At 41.5% G+C, this 18,914-nt stretch overlaps 1 protein-coding gene across 1 annotated transcript in view; it reads left to right on the top strand.

Moving 5' to 3' along the window:
- TFAM (transcription factor A, mitochondrial) overlaps positions 1–15,412 on the top strand; it is a 33,735-nt gene extending 18,323 nt beyond the window's left edge. Inside the window, exons 5-7 of the mRNA XM_089692793.1 lie at positions 4,376–4,471; positions 9,362–9,418; positions 14,788–15,412. Of these exons, the coding sequence (XP_089548919.1) occupies positions 4,376–4,471; positions 9,362–9,418; positions 14,788–14,997 (363 nt within the window). The 3' untranslated portion in view covers positions 14,998–15,412. The remainder of the gene's footprint in view (positions 1–4,375; positions 4,472–9,361; positions 9,419–14,787) is intronic.
- Positions 15,413–18,914: the final 3,502 nt, after the last annotated feature.

Here is an 18,914-nt window from a genome sequence, read left to right as displayed (position 1 = left end):
CCTGAGGCCCATCTTGATCCAGCTATGTCTATGAAAACCTCGGTTCTCCGGGGACTCTGAAACCTGATTAGCTGAGACAGCAATGGGAGCCACTGTCAATCACAGCCAGTGAGCCAATCAGGAAAGGGAGGGGGCGGGGCCGAGCCATGGCCCCATATGTGGATGGACATGCAGAGGGCACCCAAGCAGGGAGTGCTCCTTCTTGGGTTCCCCCATAGCAAGTTGCTTGCTATGGGGGAACCCAACCAGTGGGAGGGGCCAGGAGCGCTGGCTGGGGACCCAAAAAGAAAAGGATCCGGGCTGCTGTGTGCAAAACCACTGCACAGAGCAGGTAAGTATGACACGTTTATATTTTATAAAGAAAAAAAAAACAACAAGACTGTAGTATCACTTTAATGTGGTTGTAAACGTCTGACATGGAAAATGAGCAAAGCATATCATTCCATAAGTGTAAATGTGCCTCAGTCCAAAGCACTGAGTGTGTTTTGTGCCTGCAGTCTGATGTTTCTGCAATCTGTATGAGCCATTTCAGACAGGTTATGTAGACTAAGAGATTGAGGGGGAGGAAAGCTTCAGCACATAGCCTGAGATTGACAGCATCAGCTGTGCATGTTTCACTATGAGATTTTGTAGAGGTGGGTGTGTCCCTTCCCTCCACTTAGAACTCATATTACACTCACCTCTCCTCTCTAAGCTGTGCAGTGTTTGACATCAGATCCTTCATCCCCATCTATGGAAAAACCAGCGTAACTTTGGGACTTTAAGGCAATGTAGAGAAGAGAAGGCCTCAGATAAACAGCTGCAACTTGTAGGAATATTTGCTTCATCTTTGTATATCACCTGAGGCTTGTAAGTAATATAAGTGTTTACAGCCTCTAGTGAACCTGTGATTTGCTTTTGCAGGGTAAAGTAACAGGTTCAGGTAATGTTCATCCCTCTGAACTGTACACACATTCCCTTTAATAATTTGCTTTGTTCAGTTGCCAGGGACAAAGAGAGTTCTGTAGGCATTTTCAGCTAAAGATTCGACAAGGCTGAGGACTTTGTTACTGTACTTATGTAGGCACCTAAGTAGCCAAGTATCAGTACTGTCATATGGGAGATAAGGATGTCAGTCATATGCTCCCCTTGCAGGGAAATATTACTTGTTCATTTTCACAATCTGTTGCAAAATTCAATTATGGGGAAGTGAAGACAGGAACATTTTTGCAGCTGGAGAAAGGGGTAGTTCTCACGTTGTTGCTGAGCATGGGCAAAGCATAGGTTAACCTTGGGGTCCTTCCACCCTAATGTGAGTCAATCCAACTGTTGACCATGGAAGTAAAACCAATGTACATAGAAAAATGGAAAAAGGATTTGGGGATAGAGATAGATGAGGCTAAACAGAGGAAAATATATTGACTTACACACGAAAACATCAGCATGAGAGAGGTGGAGGTAAATTATAAGTGTTTGGTAAGATGGCACATCACACCGACTGTTGAACATAAAATTGGTGTAGAGAGAGCACAAGAGTGTTGGCGGGGGTGTGGAAAGATTGGTACGTGGTTTCATATATGGTGGGAGTGCCCAATGATTCAAAGCTTCTGGGAGACAATGGTCAACTTAATAAGGAAAATCTCAGGGATAAAGATAGGATTAGATCCAGAAGTGTGCTTATTACATAATACAGAGTTACCAGTGAATAAATACAAAGATTTGGGTATATGGTACTATGTGAATGCAGCAAAGGGCTTGATACCTAAATTCTGGCATAGTTCAGAGGTGCAGAGAGAAAAGGATTGGGTAGAGAGAGTAAATCAGATTAGTAGGATGGAGAAATTGTACTATATCCAAGAAGACAAGATGGAGATATACAATAGGAGATGGGGGAAATGGGAAGATTTTGTACATCAAACGAATATATGTGAAGCAATGGGAAGTGATAAGAGAAGTTTCTTGATTTTATAGGGAAGGATGTAGGAGAGAAATGCAGAGTGGGAGGGTGGTGGGACGTGGTAGGGAGTAGGGGTGGAGGGAAGGGCTATAAAAAGGGGGAAATAGAAGGAGATAGGATTAAGAATTGTATATATTATATGAGATTGTTGAAGAAATGTATTGTTATGCTCTTCTTTCCTTTTTCCCTTTTTATATGTATTTATAAATATGAAAAATTAATAAATATTTGAATTAGAAAAAAAAAAAAATCCAACTGTTGACCAAGGAAAAAGTAACTTCAACTTGATTAAGAGTACATGGTGATGATACATTATGCCATAATTGTCTGTCGAGACCCTGTGCCTTCAGCTAAAAAAAAAAAAATCTAAAAGCAGGTCCCTGCAATAGAAGAGGGATTACACTCACATCTGTGGCTGCCTGTATCGCCCATCTACACTCTGAGCACTGCAGCTTCCATCATGCTCTTCAGGCACTGGACACCGCACACTCTGGTTCCATGCTCAAATTCTTTGTTATTGCTGTGTCCTGTAGTAGAATAGGGGGTCAAGGGAAAAATCACAGCACACAGAAGAGGATACAGGCATCCGACACTCCCAGAATTGGTGAATGCTAAAGAGTCTGATGGAGGCTGCAGCACTAAACAGAGGGAGGATATGAGACAGGGGTCCCCAAAGATTCGACTATTTTTTCCTCTTCTAGTATAAGGAGCTGGTATTTAGATTTCTTTTTTTTAACTGACAGGGCCTTTTTAACCCCTTCACGCCTAAGCGTAAAACAAATCTTAATGCCTAAGCACATTTTTGCAAAGTTGACATGTGTTAGTAAAACCATACATATCTTCACAACTACTTTGTACATCCAGGTGAATCATACCTTGTTTTTTTCAGGACAAATTGGGCTTTCATTAGGTGGTAAATGGTAATCTGCTGTGTTTTTTTTTTTGTTTTTTTGTTTTTTTTTTATTATTATTATTATTATTATCAAAGCAAAACTGGCTCAAAATAGTAAAAAAAAAATATTTTTTTAAAATGTAGCGGTGTGTTTCTTGTTACTACCATAACCTACCACCAAAGAACAACCCAAAAAAAAATTTCAGCTCTTGACGATTGCAGCGATACCATATATGTGTATGTTATCTGTTGTTTGTACCTGTACTACAGCCCAGAAACAATAGTGCTCATTTTGTTTTTTTGTCTATTTAAAACACACTGATACCAATTTTTAAATAATACTGACCTTTGACCCTGACCTTTTGACCTTGACCCAAACACTTACCCTAGCACTGAACTAGATCAAACCTTGATCTAGGTATTTTTTCTTTATTTTTTATTTTATTTTTTAATATTTATTTATTTTTTACCAAACCTTTTTCTTCCTCTGTGCCACGAGTTAGAGCGATACAATGCATCTCTCTCCTTCATTCATAGAGAAAAAAAAAGTGGGGGGGGAGCCTATACAGTGACTGATCACTGTAATAGCAAATCAGAGGCTATCACAGCGATCATGTGACTCGGAATCGGGAGTCTCAGGTTCAGATTATTAGAACGGGACCTGGGGCTCTCAGTGACACCCGGGTCTTTGTGCTGGGAGCTTGCTGTGCGGCGTGCTCTCAACAGAAAGACAGGTACGCAAATATGCAGCCCCATGGAACAAAGCCCAGTTCTGTGAAGCCGCATATTATTATTATACAGGATTTATATAGCGCCAACAGTTTGCTCACCGCTTTACAATATAATATTTGTGTGACGTTGGCGTGAAGGGGTTAAGATATTTTTGACTGCACAACAAGGTTTAAGGCTTGATTCACATATGTGCGGGTGGTGCCGCTGCGGATCCGCATGAAAATCTGTGCAGCCGCACCACCCGCACAGAGGAATGCGGACCCGCAGGCGGGTGCCATTAATTCTAATGGCATGCCGCCTGCAATAAAAAATGCAACCGTACTGGGAACTGAGGTTCTTGTGTGGGCTGCGTTTTTCAAAGAACTGCAGGGACTTCTTCCCTGTGTGTCATGGGCACGGGAGTCCATTCACATGAATGGGCTCTCATGCCCGCGCAAACACGGCCGCATATATGTGAACCTGGGGTAAGCAACAGTGGGGCTGATTTACTAAAACTTGAGAGTGCAAAATCTGGTGCAGCTGTGCATGGTAGCCAATCAACTTCTGACTTCAACTTGTTCAATGAAGCTTTGGCGATAAAACCTGGAAGCTGATTTCTATGCAGAGCTGCACCAGATTTTGGACTTTACAACTTTAGCAAATCAACTCCAATGTGGCTAGGATTTGTTATTTTTATAAGATAATTTTTAGTTTTTCTACATTTACCAGATACTCCTCCGTTTACTATTAAATAAGTAAAGCTGTGTTGTGAGCTGTTTTAACCAGTGTTTCCTTTTCGTTTACTGAATTTTATATGTTTATGTTTTATTATTCAGGAACACAAATTATTTGGGAGACCCAAAAGAAATCTTAGTGCCTTCAATATGTTCATGACAGAACATTACAGCGAAACCGAGGGCAATACTATGTTTGTAAGTAAATGCATAAACTATGTAGTACTTGTTTATGAGGGTGTTAGAAGACCAACGTTATTAATATGTTTATATGCTGAATATTTCCACATAAACTGCACAACCACACAAATAAAAAAAAGTGACAAAATGCACATTATCTTAAAAGCAATTTGGTCCAGTATCCAAAGAACCAAGCCACAATAGGCCAAATATCAGTCCCATCCTATCATGACACAGGTCATTGCATTGAATAGTACTGTAAATACAAAAATAACCTGTTCAGTGCTGACCATTCAAACACTAATTTCTGGCAGAATTGGTGCTAATTTGTAGCTAGAAGTTAAAGTGTTACTAAACCCACAACAGTGAAATCAGTCTGTATATGCAGAAAAGCATGCTTGTTATACTCACTGAGGAACCTAAGGGGTTAATCCTCTGCATTGTGTAAAAAGGTTGTTTGACCCTGACTTCTCTGATCCTCCCCTTCTTCCAGTATCCCCTTCTTATCTCCTGATGAGGAGTCACTCTGCACATGCTCAGTTTGGTATGAATTGCTAGAGACTGATTTTTTTTTTTTTTTTTTGGGAGAATGCATGTGATCAGCACTGTCCAGATAGAGGTTCTGCATCCCCCTACAGCAGAAAGAGAAAACTCCTTCTACAAGTTTTAACCAGTGCTCTGCTGGACACTGATAGAAGTCACAAGACCATTCTAACTGCTGATGAGTAAACGTATTTAGCGGTTTATGTTTACTAAAATTATTGCACTTCCACGTTCTGTGTACTGTGAGAGACCAGATATAGTGAATGCAGAGTCCTGGGTTTAGTAACACTTTACCACTTGCCCTCCTAAGGATTTACCCCCCTTCCTGTCCAGGCCATTTTTTGTGTTACAGCGCTGCATTACTTTAACTGACAATAGCGCAGTCATGCAACGCTGCACTGAAATGAAATTTACGTCTTTTTTTGCCCCACGAATTGAGCTTTCTTTCAGTGGTATTTGATTGCCTGTGCGATTTTTATTTTTTGCGCTATAAAAAAAAAGGCCGACAATTTTGACGTCGACAAAAAAAACCCATTATTTTTTACTTTTTGCTATTAAATATATCTAGTAAAAAGAATAATATAAAACAGTGCAGCGCTAAAAGTTATGAATAAGTTCTCATGAAATAAATGAGGATTCGTATTAAAAGTCTTTTAAATAACATAAATAAGTGCCAGGTGATAGGTATTCGTCAATGGTGGTGCTCCATGGGAAATAGTAGAAATGCGCACTCACCAGAAAATAAATGGATATGAGCGTTGTATATAATTTCCAAAAAGATCCTCATCGGTAAAGAAAGGTCTGATCAACATGGGTAATCCTCCCTCAGGTATGGTAGCAGAACTGGCCCATAGTAGAGATGAATCAGATCCAGGTAACCAGAGGTCTCCTCAGGGGGGATGGATGGAAGGAGCTGCCTGTTTACAGGGCGTCTTCCACCTCTTGGTGTGGTGCCTGGATCCGTAGTACAGGGCTTCTGAAATTAACCGTTTCAATACCGTGCAATTTTACACCTTCCTGCCCAGGCCATTTTTCAGGTTTCAGCGCTCTCACATTTTGAATGACAATTGCGCGCTCATACAACACTGTACCCAAACTAAAATTTTATCATTTTCTTCACACAACTAGAGCTTTCTTTTGGTGGTATTTAATCACCGCTGGGGTTTTTATTTTTTGCTAAATTAACAAAAAAAGACCAAAAATTTTGAAAAAAAAAAACACATTTTTCTTTGTTTCTGTTATAAAAGTTTACAAATAAATAATTGTTCTTCATAAATTTAGGCCGAGATGTATTCTGCTACATGTCTTTGGTGAAAATAACCCAAATTAGGATGTATTTTTTAGTTTGTAGGAAAGTTATAGAGTTCACAAACTATGGTATAGATCTGAATATTGATCAATCCTGAAGTACTGACAGCCAATCTAATTTCTTGAGGTCCAAGAATGTCAGAATAGTACAGATATCCCCAAATGACCCCTTTTTGCAGAGTAGACAGTCCGACATACTTCATAAGAGGCATGGCGAGTTTTTTGAAGTTGTATTTTTTTGTCATAATTTTTCGGAAAATGAAAAAATTAAAAAAATTATTTTCACTATTTTTTTTTTTTTACATACTGTCACCAGTGCAGTACAGCGTCATCATATAACTGGCATGGTGGTGAACAGGGACGCTGACTGGTGACAGTATGAAAAAAATATATATACCGGTGTATATATATATTTTTTATTTTTTTATTATATTAAATTTTTTATTACATTTTTTTTTATTTTTTTTAAGATTTTTTTTTTCATATTTTACTATGACCAAAGTAGTACAATGTTACCATAGTAACATTGTACTACTTTGGGGAAGTGATCAGTATTTTTTTTTTTTTTTTTTTTTTTTTTTACACAATTTGCTTATAGCAAAGAATTACTTTGCTATAAGCAAGCATTTACCTGAATGAAATCGATTCATTCAGCTTTTTTTTTTTTTTTTTTTTTTTTTTTTTTGTGCTTAGCTGTGATTTGGTCACAGCTAATCACATGACATGTGCATGTGATTAGCTGTGACCATTCACAGCTAGGCACTAGTATACAATGGATGGCATCATGAATGAAGCCATCCATTGTATACAACTGTCATGTGCCCTGCTGTGATTGGTCACAGCAGGTCACATGGTACCAGCAACGGGAGCCGGTACTCGGATCTGTCATCAGCCGTGTCCGAGCTGCACGGCCGGTGACAGATCGCACTGCTGCGCCGCTCTGCATTAGCGCAAACTGCGCATGTGCATTAGCGCAAACTGCCCAAATGGCGTGCACCCGGAGTGCAGAGACACTTTTGAAGCCGCCAAACTGCCATTGGCCGGGCGGCTAATGGTTAAACACTCCTCTTTCCACTTTTCCTGAGACTTTGACAAGTATGCTTATATTACTGTAATATTCTTTATATCCAGTTAGCAGGAAACCTTGTACATTACTTGCCTTCCATAATCATTACAATCTTGACAGCAGATATATGGAAAATCTTTCATACAATGAAGAGTATTGCAGCCCATAGATCATGCAATCCGTCAACATCACTGTGTTGATGGGGAAATCCCTTCCGCAGCCTTCCTGATCAGTGTGGAGCGGACACCGAGCGCCGGGCTTCCCGGGGGATGAGCACATCCACAGCCGCCATGTTCCTTCCTCCAGGAAGGAATCTCCTCCCTCTCCACAGTCTTCTGGAATACGTCACAGGTCCCAAAAGACTGCGGAACTATTTACAATGTGCACCGTGGCTCGCACATGGGCAGTGGGCACCCAGCTGTGAAGCTGCAAGCTGTCACAGCCGAGTACCCACAGTTAAGATGCAAGCTCCAGGAACCAAAGACGGGTGGAGAAATTGGCTTAGGTGAGCACAGCTCTGGATCCTGGAACAGGTGAGTGTCTATTTTTTAAAGTCAGCAGCTACAGTTTTTGTAGCTGCTGACTTTATATTTTTATAAATATGTCTGGAGCTCCTGTTTTTAAAAAGATTTTTTTTTTTTTAATGCAAAATATGGGTGGGAATATAACTTGTGTCATTGTCTTTTTCAGTTTTAAAGGTTTTAGAGTGTTGTTTTAACTAGTTGCCGACCGCAGATAGCCGAATGACGGCTTCACTGCGGCCGGCCAGTTCTGGGTGGACGTCATATGACGTCCCCCCAGAACGCGCTCTCCTGCGCGCCCCAGGGGGCGCGCACCCGGCGATCTCCGTGATCGCTGTGTCCTACGGACACAGCTGATCACGTGATGTGGTAAAAGGCCGATCCCAGCGGCCTTTTATCACGTGATCAGCGGTGTCCAATGACACGCTGATCACAGGGAAATGCAAGTGCCGGTTCTCAGCTGCACTTTCCTCACGCTGTCAGATCGTGAGGAAAGTACTGCCGAGAACCGGCAGTTGTCACAGCGGGGATCGGCACCGATCATCAGGACACTGATGATCAGTGCCCTGATGATCGGTGCCCAGCAGTGCCACCCGCAAGTTCCGCCCACCTGTGCCCAGCAGTGCGCCCACTAGCTCCGCCCACCTGTGCCCAGCAGTGCACCCACCTGTGCCACTCTGCAGTGTCACACACCTGTGCCCAGAAGTGCCACCCACCTGTGCCCACCCACCAGTGCCACCCACCTGTGCCCACCCACCAGTGCAGCCCAGCAGTGCTGCCAGTCAGTGCCACCAGTCAGTGCCCAGGGGTTGTGCCAGTCAGTGCCGCCAGTCAGTGCCCAGCAGTGATGCCAGTCAGTGCCGTCTATCAGTACCCATCATCAGTGTCACCTATCAGTGCCGCCTATCAGTGCTGCATATTAGTGCCGCCTATCCGTGACACCTCATTAGTGCTGTCTATCAGTGCCGCCTATCCGTGCCACCTCATTAGTACTGCCTATCAGTGCCCTTTAGTGCTGCCTATCAGTGCCCATCAGTGCTGCCTCATCAACGCACATCAGTGAAGGAGAAAAAATACCTGTTTGAAAAATTTTATAATAGAAACGAAGAAAAAATTTTTTTTTTTCAAATTTTTTGCACTTTTTTTATTTATAGCGCAAAAAGTAAAGCGCCCAGTGGCAATTAAATACCACCAAAAGAAAGCTCTATTTGTGAGAAAAAAATGATCAAAATTTCATATGGGTACAATGTTGCATGACCGCGCAATTGTCAATCAAAGTGCGGCAGCGCTGAAAGCTGAAAATTGGCCTGGTAAGGAAGGGGGTATAAGTGCCTGGTAGGCAAGTGGTTAAAGGGTAATATTAAGCTCTTCCTTCATAAACAGTATTGTTTGCTAAAAAGCCCCAAAAAAACCTATACTGAAGCGCAAGGCAGAGGAAGAAACTATTAATACGTTATTACTGTCTTACAGGAAAAGGGGAGAAACTTAAGACATCAGTGGGAAAATATCCCAAGCTCAAAAAAACAGGTAAGTATCATTAGCATGTGGCCTTTCCTGATTACCAGCTATCGCGATAGCTTCCAAAAGGATTTTGTTGTTTTCATGCTATAGCTTTTTAATATAATATATTTAGTAATAGTTGTTTCATCTAAACACTGAGGCAGTATACAATGTTTGAAGAAACCATTCCGTCACTGCTGTTTGCTGCGAAAGCCAAGGTGCTTATTGGTTGTGTGTAGCCTGCATGGACAAAAATAATTCAGAGATAAATACAACATTAAATTGTGATGCCAGTTCCATTTTAATGCTTTCAGCTGCAGAAAGTTGTTCTGATCCTTTTAACTCAAGAGGTTACACAGATATTTCCGAGATCCATTTCAGTAACTCCCTACACAAGCTTGCCCCCTCTTCCTTATGGACAGTCCTAACCCTTTGCTTTAACTATGTCCTCACTGGGCCTGGTAGACACATGGTGATAGCTTCACCAAACCTCCTGTCAATTCTCCTCTCATTCCATCACCCATATTACATAGGTTATGCCTTTGTTACTTACTCCACCCTTCCCCTACTTTAAAAAGGTGAGTTCCTGCAAAAGGCAACATTTAGATAATTCCCCTTGCCTTCTCCCTCTGTAGTGGGGACTTCGTCACCCTGTAACATTGTGGAAATTCAACCCCGTTTGGTTTTCCTTGTTTGCAGAAGACACTGACCTCACGCTCACAAGGTCTACTTTCTTTGAATTAAATGATAATGCTGATGTGTTAATAACTTGGGTCTTTTTAGGGACTCCTGCTCACTGGACATTTAAGCCCCTGTGCTTGAGATTTTGACATTCGTATGCAGATGGAAGGTACAGAAGCAAAGTGCAGCCCACTGCTGGAAGCCTGTAAAACTCTTTGAGATGCTGAGGGTTACTGGGGCTTTACGGTGCACCAAGTGGTACTGATATTTAAGGCAGTATGCATCCAGGGATGAATGTCCAGAATGCAGATTTCTTACGTTCCCGGGCATTCGTCCCTGGGTGCATACTGCTCTAAACATTAGTACCACTTTCAGCATCTCATAGAGTTTTACAGGCTGCCAGCAACAGAGCTAGTCAGATGTGCCTGTGCCTTCGGATACAAAGAAAAACAAACAGAGGGCGCACCGGCCTAGTGCATTATATTAAAAAATTTATTGGAAGGATAAAAAGTAAGTATCATACTCACAATAGGCAAACATGTCAAAGGCACATCACACTAAACAGCGATGTCCAATCCACATTGTATGTAAGTCCAAAAAAATAGAAGGAGAAGAAGCGCCTCTAAGTGCAGCATAACACTTTATTAAGGATCAAAGGTAGGAAGCCATCTACAATTTTAATTCTCTTCCTACACTGCGTCACCTTGCAACAATGGCTTAATCACTTTTGTACCCAAACGATTGGTTAATTGATTGCCAATCAGCCCCTATCTCCATATATAAACACCATCGGGCTTCCACCTCCCCCTGCTTGAAAAAGGAGCGCACTTCCTGCCGTCCCAGGCCAGCGCATGCTCCGAAATGCGTCGCAGTGCTCCTTGGGTATCTGACGTCATCACATTCACGCCGTTGCTGCGTTCCAGCGTGCGTTCCACCCGGCTTTGAGTGAGGACGTGCCCACCGATGACCGCTCATTACTCTGCATACCCACCTGTCCGATGTTACACCGTACCACGGTTTTATGCATTTCTTTTACCTCAGTAATGTGAGTGTTCCTACCTTTGATCCTTAATAAAGTGTTATGCTGCACTTAGAGGCGCTTCTTCTCCTTCTCTCATCCTACAGAGTCTGCTACAATACCTTTTGGGAGCATTGCCCTTAGTGCCATTACAGTCATCCTCATCATCACCATCATCATTATTACCATCACCTAACACCAGGATAGCCCAGGACTTTGAGCTAATTTGCGCTGATCACCTCTTTCCATTTTCTCCAAAAAAATAGACTTCCAACATGCTAACGCGTTTCAAGGTCTCAACCTCTTCCTTAGAGCCCTGTGCCTTCCACTTGCACAAAAAGGTCGGAATCTCATGCACAGGCACTAAAAGCCCAGTGTGCGTGAGGCTTTAGGTGTACTCTTGTAGGGTGTTATTTAACACTGTGCAATTCTGGAAACATGCATTTAGGGCAGAGGAGCAGTGTTAAGCCAACTTGGTACTTGTCTCTGAAGGAGATTATGTGCAAGATCCTTCACGTACCTCCAAATGACCCTGAGAGCAAGCGTCTTTTCAGCATAAAATGCATTGGGCTGAAAAGTCAAAAGCTCATGTCTTCTTTACTAAACAAAAGATTTATAACAAAGAGAAAACTGGTAAACTACTTGCTTTTCTTTGTAACACGCAACTGGGATCACACAATTTTCTTTTACTATTAGGGGCAACTGGTGTCAACCTCCAAAGATGTGAATCAAGACTTTTATGACTACTATAGTCACCTTTATTCCTCTATGGAATAAACTGATGTGGACATCTTTCTTCCTGAAACTGTCCTTCCTAGACCTTCCCCCTACTCAGCATGCCTTTTTAGAGTCTCCCTTTACTGTGGAATAAATTTATTCTATAGCCTCCAGTCTCCTGGGGTTGATAGTTTACTCGTTAGATGAGTGTTACCCTTCGGTTCTAGCACCATAACTATTGAAAGTGTGTATAGAAGCCATGAAGAGGGATGAGATGCCCCCTTCTCCCTTGAAGATACTAATTGATGGGCTTCCTAAGCCTCCTGAAGATTTCAAATACTGGAAGTTGTATATAGGCCAATCACCCTACTAACTACTGATGTAAACATATTTACATTAGGCTCAGGTCATAGACTCCCTTGTGTACCAGGATCAAACTGGCTTTATGTCGGGCAAAGGTACATCCATTAACATTAGACAGGTTTTAAAAATATGAAATGTCCTCATTCAAACACGGGCAGCAGGAATTTGATTTCTTTAAATGCCCCAAAGATGTTTGATTCTGTTTGAAAGGTACTTCTTATATGTGTAACTTGGTAGTTTTGGTACAGGGGACAACTCTGGTAATTGGGTCAAATTGCTTTACTATTCCCCAATGGCTGGATATTACCCTTCTTGAGCCAATTGTTAGAAAAGTAGCTAAATGGCCATTGTCTTTTCTTAAAACCCCAAATACACCTTAAAGTGATTGATTGTAAACCTGAATTTTTTTTTTTCTCATTAAAATAAACATGGTATACTTACCTGCTCTGTGCAATTGTTTTCTCCTCTTCTGGAGTCCGCTGCCGACACGCCTGGCTGTTCCCTTCTACCGAGTGCCCACCATAAGAAGCCTCTTCCTATGGTGGACACTCATGTGGGTTCGCTCCCGAGCCACGCTCTGTGTCTATTCAGACACCAAGCCTGTTCAGCCCTGCTCCCCACTCTCTTGTCATAGATTTTGGCTGAAAGCTGCAGGAACCAATGGCTCCTGCTTCTCCCAGGCAAGCCTATGAGAGCTGGGAGAGGAGCTGCTGCAGACGGACTCAAGTGAGTATTTATGGGGGGGGGTACCTTTAATGCAGAGAATGCATTAAGGTTTTTTTACCTTAATGCAAAGTTTGCATTAACAGAGATAATTTTTCTTTGTTTAGCCAGCAGACTAAACAAAGAAAAGAAATAGCAGATTCCTACATCCACAAAAGTGAATGCAGGAATGCCCCCACCGTCCGAATACATTGATCAGCGCTGCACCTGTTGAACGAATAGAAAGTTTCCAGCAGGTCCATTCAGCAGACTCTGATCTAATGATCAACTTCTGCCAAACAAGGAGGGCTACACACAGACAGACGTTCATCCTGTACCTACCGAACTGGGCTAATCTCCATCTGTGTGTACCCAGCTTTATATTGCTCCCAATTTCATTGGTCTCTGCAGCTACGGCAATCTGTACAAACCCAATTTCAGGCACTCACCTTAATGCTTACAGCCCCTCCCCTGATATCTTTTCTATAAAAGGGCCCTAAAATCACATAGTTGGGTTATGTATAATGCCTTGCTAATAACTTACGCATTAACTAATGTGCCTAAATCCATTTAAGCCTGGATGGTGCCATTCCCACATTTGATTTTTTTTTCTGTGACGTAGGATCACTCAACCTTGTGGAGATGCATTATAAAATAATGGATGGTTTACGGTCACAGAGGCTGCTCACTACAAAGTTTGTTAAAGTTTTGCAAGGACGGGGAGCCACACCAGCTTGTGTAGACCTTTTAAAGGATTTTGTAACAGCTAACACGTTCTGGGGGCTCAGCACTCCCCCTTCATCAGGGCTAAAAACCAGATAATGTAGGCAACTTGATTGGAAAAGCAGATGCAGAGGAAGGGAAGGATGCTCTAGAAACCCCAGTGCGTTTCCCTTGTCTCAGGGAGCAACTTACACAGACATGTGTTCTGCAGCATACATACCTAACACCAAACAGACTTGCTAGATTTCCACCCACTCGTTCCCCCTCCTGGCTCTGTGGACACCATATTCTATAACCTGTTTTAGAATTTGTCCTGCTGTGAATGCATTCTGGCTTTAAAGTACTAAATGTTTCCATGATTGCATTGGCTGTCCCATCCCTCTTAACCCCAAGCTTTGCTTACTAGGCATAATAAGTGGACACGTCATAGAACACTACACAGCCTTTGCCTTTTATTTGATAACTTTCTACTTTGATAATGTTAGCCTATAAAATTATAAAGCAGTAACTCCTCCCCATCCCCCCAAATCCTCAAAGCCTTATACTCACCCCTGTCCATGCTGCCAGATCCAAGCCGTATGGTCCACGAGGAGCTGCAGCGAACACTACAAATTCTCAATTATTTGAGATAGATGATCGATAGTCTTTCCATATGAATAAATTGAATGCACAAAACATTCAAGGGATCGACCAAGAAAGCTTGGAGTAGTGACTGTTTGGCCCCCTCCATGAGCCGCACAGCATGTACATGGCCAGAAAGGGGACAGGGGAGTACAGGATGTTTGGGGCCCCGCCCCCTCTCCTCATTGTCTCAGCCAATGAAGAGGGAGAGTCCCTGGAGAGCTGAGGCTCTCATGCACATCTCTGGATTGCGATGGGGCTCAGATAAGTATTAGGGGGGCTGGGGAGGCTGCTGCACACAGAAGGTTTTTTTTACCTTCATGCATAGATTGCATGAAGGTAAAAAACCTTCAGCCCTTTACAACCACTTTAAGATAAACACTACAATAATTACTAAAAATCCCTGAAAATACACTGTATTTTCTGTTTAATGGAGAGATCACCACTGGATTACTTGCGTAAGAGGTTAATGGTTAATTCAGCCTGCTCACTTGATATTGTGTTGGATTGCCAGACGCTATAATTGCATTAGGGTGGTTTTCAGTTTTCTCATTCTTATCTGTTTTGACAGGTGTATGTGCAGTTAGCTGAAGATGACAAAGTCAGATACCAAAATGAATTAAAGGCTTGGGAAGAACAGATGATCGAAATTGGTCGCGAAGATCTTGTTCGAAAAAAGGAAAAAAAACGTCTTTTAAATAAAAGGTTTGCAGAGGTGAATACAAAACCTGGAAAAAGGGTAAAGAAGAAGTCTTCTCAGCATAAAAATCGTGAAGAGTAAAGTTTTTTTATGAGGATTTTACAGTACTTAAATACCCCACAGGCTGCGTGCAATGTGGTTCCTAAAGGAGGACCATAGCAAGTGGTATACTGTCATTTCACAACACAGGCAGCAGTTTGCCTGTACAAAGGACTTTCCCTCATGTTTATAAGTGGCATTTTACCCTACAAGGGAAAAAAAACTTTTACATGTGTCCAGCCTTTTCAGATCATTCTCAGTCCAGTAGGAGCGTTTTGGTCTGCCAACAAATGATTTAACTTCTTTCACATCAGCTATTTAAATAAAGAATTTACATTTACTATGTTGCATTTGTTTTGTTTTTGGTAGACTAGCATTAAAAGAACCAAAAGTGTACTTTTTTGTTTTTTTACTTTGTTGGAATAAATGTGTAAATCATTAAATGGTTCAAAACATGGTGACTGGTTTCATTTATACCTCCCCTAGATGTCAGATCAATGAGAAGAGAATGGTGAAAGATTTGTTATTGCTGACTGTGAACATCTCCACCTTCTGAAACATTTTTCTCAAAGATATTAGTCTTCTCCTACCTCACTGATATCTTAACTTACAGTGCAGCACCAGCAGCTACTGGTGGTCCGGCATTGTATCTGATGGTTTCGAAGGCACTTCTACATTCTGGGGCAGGTGCAAAGAAGACTGGAATCCTAGCTGCTGCATGACCTAGGAAAAAAGGGAAGTATTCCTTTCTATTGCAAGGGCTCCCTTACCCATATCCAGAATGTATGGTGGAAGGTCCATCAAACTGTCCAGTGCTTCCCCATACACTTACATGGGCTGCCTGCTCTGCAGCACCTGACAGCTCAAGTGGCAAACACATGGCAAATTTGCAGACTTAGGGCCCAATATGAATGTGAATGTTTTTGTTAAAAAATGGAATTCCCCCACCTCATCTATAAAAGGTTTTGACGATCCCTGTGCAAGCAAGACATCTTCCATATACATAGTGTGTTTCATATGTGTATTTAACCACTTGCCGCTCAGCCTATGGCCAAATGGTGGCCGTGCAAATACTTGTCCCTCCGGGAGGACGCCTCATGGTGTCCTTCCTGGATTGTGCTTTGCGCAGGGCCACGCTGTGGCGAGATCTGTCACCAGCTGTGTACCTCGAATACGGCCAATGACAGATCTATGTACTGGCCCCATTGCCCGTACCATGTGACCTGCTGTGACCAATCACAGCAGACCACATGACAGTTGTATACAATGGATGGCTTCCTTTCATGCCATCCGTTGTATACAAGTGTGTCTAGCTGTGAATGATCACAGCGATCACATGCACAGGCTGGGTCAATCACAGCCCATCTGTGTCTTGTGATTAGCCATGGCCAATCACAGCTAATCACAAGAAAAAAAATAAAAACCTGAATGAATCGATTTTATTCAGTCAAATGCTTGCATATAGCAAAGAAATTCTTTGCTATAATCAAATTGTGTAAAAAAAAAAAAATACTGATCACTTCCCCAAAATAGTACAATGCTACTATGGTAACATTATACTACATTGGTCATAGTGCAATATGAAAAACAAATCTTAAAACAATTGACATTTTTTTTTTTTTTTCGTACTGTCACCAGTCAGTGTCCCTGATCACCACCACACCAGTTATATGATGATGCTGTACTGCACTGGTGGCAGTATATAAAAAAAATAGTGAAAATAATTCTTTTAATTTCTTAATTTTTTTGAAAAATGACAAAAAAATTACAACTTCAAAAAACTCGACATGCCTGTTATGAAACACGTTGGACTGTCTACTTTGCAAAAAGGGGTCATTTGGGGGATACTGTACTGTTCTGACTGCTTTGGGTCTCAAGAAATTAGATTGGCTGTCAGCACTTCAGGATTGATCAATTTTCAGATTTATCCCATAGTTTGTGAACTCTATAACTTTCCTACAGACTGAATAATAAATACTGATTTTGGTTATTTTCACCAAAGAAATGTAGCAGAATACATCTTTGCCTAAACTTATGAAGAACAATTATTTATTTGCAAATTTTTATAACCGAAACAAAGAGGTCCTTTTTTTTGTTTTTTTTTCAAAAGTTTCGGTATTTTTTTGTTAATTTAGCAAAAAATAACCCCAGTGGTAATTAAATACCACCAAAAGAAAGCTCTAGTTGTGTGCACAAAATTATAAAATTTTATTTCGAGTACAGTGTTGCATGACCGTGCAATTATTCAAAGTGTGAGAGCGCTGAAACCTGAAAATTGGCCTGGGCAGGAAAGGGCAAATGTGCGGCCGCTCGGTGTCTAGGCCCAGATGCCGGGAGGCCATACATTTGCGTTCGGCCGGCATGAAGGGGTTAATATGATACTAAACCCGAGACCCTGCATTCACTATATCTGCTCTCCCACGGTACACAGAACATGGAAATGCAATTATTTTAGTAAATATAAACTGCTAAATATCTTTTCTCATCACCAGTTAGAATGGTCTTGTGACTTCTATCAGTGTCCGACAGAGCACTGGTTAAAGCTTGTAGGAGGAGTTTTCTTTCTGCTGTAGGAGGATGCAGAACCCCAGACCTGAGTCTTGTGACTTCAGCAGAGCACTGGTTAAATCTTGTAGAAGTTTTCTTCCTTCTCTAGGAGAATGTGAAAGTCCTGACCCACTGTCTGGACAGTGCTTATTGGCCCTGTGCTGATCACATGCACTCTCCCAAGAAAAAAAAAAAAACCTCTCTAGCAATACCCACCAAACTGAGCATGTACATGTGACTACAGATTCAGTCTGTATTAGGTGGTCATTTGAACAAGAGGAGAGGCAAAGAAGAAAGGATCAAATAGCCTTTTTACACAATGCAGAGGATTAACCCCTTAGGTTCCACAGTGAGTATAACAAGCATGCTTTACTGCATATACAGACTGATTTTACTGTTGTGGGTTTAGTAACACTTTAAGGATATGGGTTTCCATAAATTATGGGCAAAAAACATATAAATAAAACCTTACTCAGCATGGCAAATGTGAAACTTGAGTTTCTGTGGAGAGGAATAAGGAGCGCTCTTCTCCTGACCCTCTGCTAATACCAACTCTGGATCAGATGCCGTGGGGGATCGTAGAACATTGTTAGATCCTGGAAAGAAATATTAAAAAATAAAAAAGTGCTTTTTTTTCCTACACTTTCTGGTGAACTGCTGTTAAATAGGGGTGAGGTGAGTAGTACATAACCCCCACCCCACTACCCCTTGCCAGCACCCCAATGTCTGCATTGGGCACCAGTGATATAGAAGGAGGACCCTTCCCAGAGCACCTCCCCAAGAGCATGTCGGCTAATAACAGGGAGACTGCATGACTGCAGCTCTTCAATTTGGGTATAGCAGCCTGCGTGCTTTGTTGGTTAGCTCTAGGAAGTGTGGGGAGGAGCATGACTTTTTTTATGTTATGAATTTAAAAAAAAAATCCATGTAATTGTTGAATCTACATTAAATACACAGGTTCATTGTGATAATTAGAGTGAACATAGAAAATTGAATCTTGGTACAAAAATGGGCAAATATCAGACAAATTGATTAATAAATGACAAATCAATTATAAGCAATGTTAGTGTTAAAGTGACACTGAAATCATTTAACATCAATTGTTCTAAGATATCAAGTGTACCATAGCTCTGGTTTTTTTTTTTGTAAGTCTCTTACTGTTGTTTCCAGGCTTATTAAGGCCCCTTTCACGCGGGCATTCCGTATGTCCGTTTTTCATCTGTCCGATGAAAAATGGACACTCATGTATTTCTATGGACTAGCCGATGTAAACGGATGATCACCTGTTTACATCCGTTAATATCCACATCTGTTAACATCCTTTTTTTTTGAGTGGAAGAAAAACGTTTTTTTCTTCTGTTCAAAAAAAAAAGGATGTAAACTGACAAAAACGGATGTAAAATGCATCGAAA

This window comes from Staurois parvus, unplaced genomic scaffold, assembly GCF_062004578.1.
Source record: "Staurois parvus isolate SC_StPar_1 unplaced genomic scaffold, SC_StPar_1.0 ptg000604l, whole genome shotgun sequence".
NCBI lineage: Eukaryota > Metazoa > Chordata > Amphibia > Anura > Ranidae > Staurois > Staurois parvus.
This window is presented reverse-complemented; position numbering and strand designations above follow the sequence as displayed.